Below are 949 nucleotides of genomic sequence, written 5' to 3'. Positions count from 1 at the left end.
TTTCGAGTTGGGCGGCAGGTTGCCCTCCCGCCAGTGGTGTTGTTGGACTACTTGAGGAAGGTTCTTCTCCGGCACGAAGGTAGCGCAGTCCTTGCAGTTGGCAACAGTGAAGTCTCCACACTCCACGTGCACGTAGTACTCGCACACTGTTGGGGGACGCACACTTTAGTACACTGTAGGCCTCCTGTGGGTTAATGTGGTGTTCTATGTGTGTGAATCCCTTACTCTGTGACTCGTGGACTGGTGCAGGAGAAAGATATGGAGGCATATATTTGTTATTAGTATTGCTAATAGGGTGAATTGTATTATCTATTCCATGCATTGAGAATTACATTTAAAAAATGAAATGCTCGGGAAATATCTTCATACATAGTTGGGATAGAGCTACTATCCTAGAATAGATAAAAGCCATTTAATCACATATGACTACCGTTGCCATTACTCTTAACCAAAGACGTTACATACGGGACACCAAGAAGAAGGTCTACATTTTTACCAGGCTCTATTAGCGCCGGAGAGGGGCGGGGAAGGCGGGGAGGGGGCAGGCAGTTGGCAGATATATGCCGCACATGGCAGGTGGCTCAGGCCGGCTTCGGGAGACGCTAACCAGGTGGCAAGGTAAGGGATAGAGAAGAGATAACTGACGGAAAGACACTGAACAGGAGGCGGGAAGCGGAGCAGAGAAATGGCACAGGTAAGAGAGCAGGATTCTATCCTTTACCTTCGCATTTTATGGCAAGCGTGTCGTCCAGTTTCTTCCTGCAGACGTTGCAATGGCGTCTGCGGTGATGGGCGGGCTCGGACCAGCAGTGGGCCACGGGCGTCTGTGGGCGGCGGAGGAGGTGTTAGGTCGCGAAGGAAATTAGGAAGAAAAGGGTTTTAAGAACGTGAAATCATAATCAGGTTATTAAAGTCCTATCAACACTGTCGTCATTAATAAGGCGGTGAT

At 49.1% G+C, this 949-nt stretch overlaps 1 protein-coding gene across 1 annotated transcript in view; it reads right to left on the bottom strand.

Moving 5' to 3' along the window:
- LOC119591351 (diacylglycerol kinase theta-like) overlaps positions 1-949 on the bottom strand; it is an 81,122-nt gene that overhangs the window by 31,370 nt on the left and 48,803 nt on the right. The window contains exons 3-4 of the mRNA XM_037940087.1: positions 722-824; positions 1-146 (exon numbers count right to left, since the gene is read on the bottom strand). The exon at positions 1-146 is cut by the window's left edge and continues 10 nt beyond it. Coding sequence (XP_037796015.1) covers positions 1-146; positions 722-824 — 249 coding nt within the window. The remainder of the gene's footprint in view (positions 147-721; positions 825-949) is intronic.

This window comes from Penaeus monodon, chromosome 28, assembly GCF_015228065.2.
Source record: "Penaeus monodon isolate SGIC_2016 chromosome 28, NSTDA_Pmon_1, whole genome shotgun sequence".
Lineage (NCBI taxonomy): Eukaryota > Metazoa > Arthropoda > Malacostraca > Decapoda > Penaeidae > Penaeus > Penaeus monodon.
Note: the sequence above shows the minus strand (reverse complement) of the source record. Positions and strands in the feature narration are given on the sequence as shown.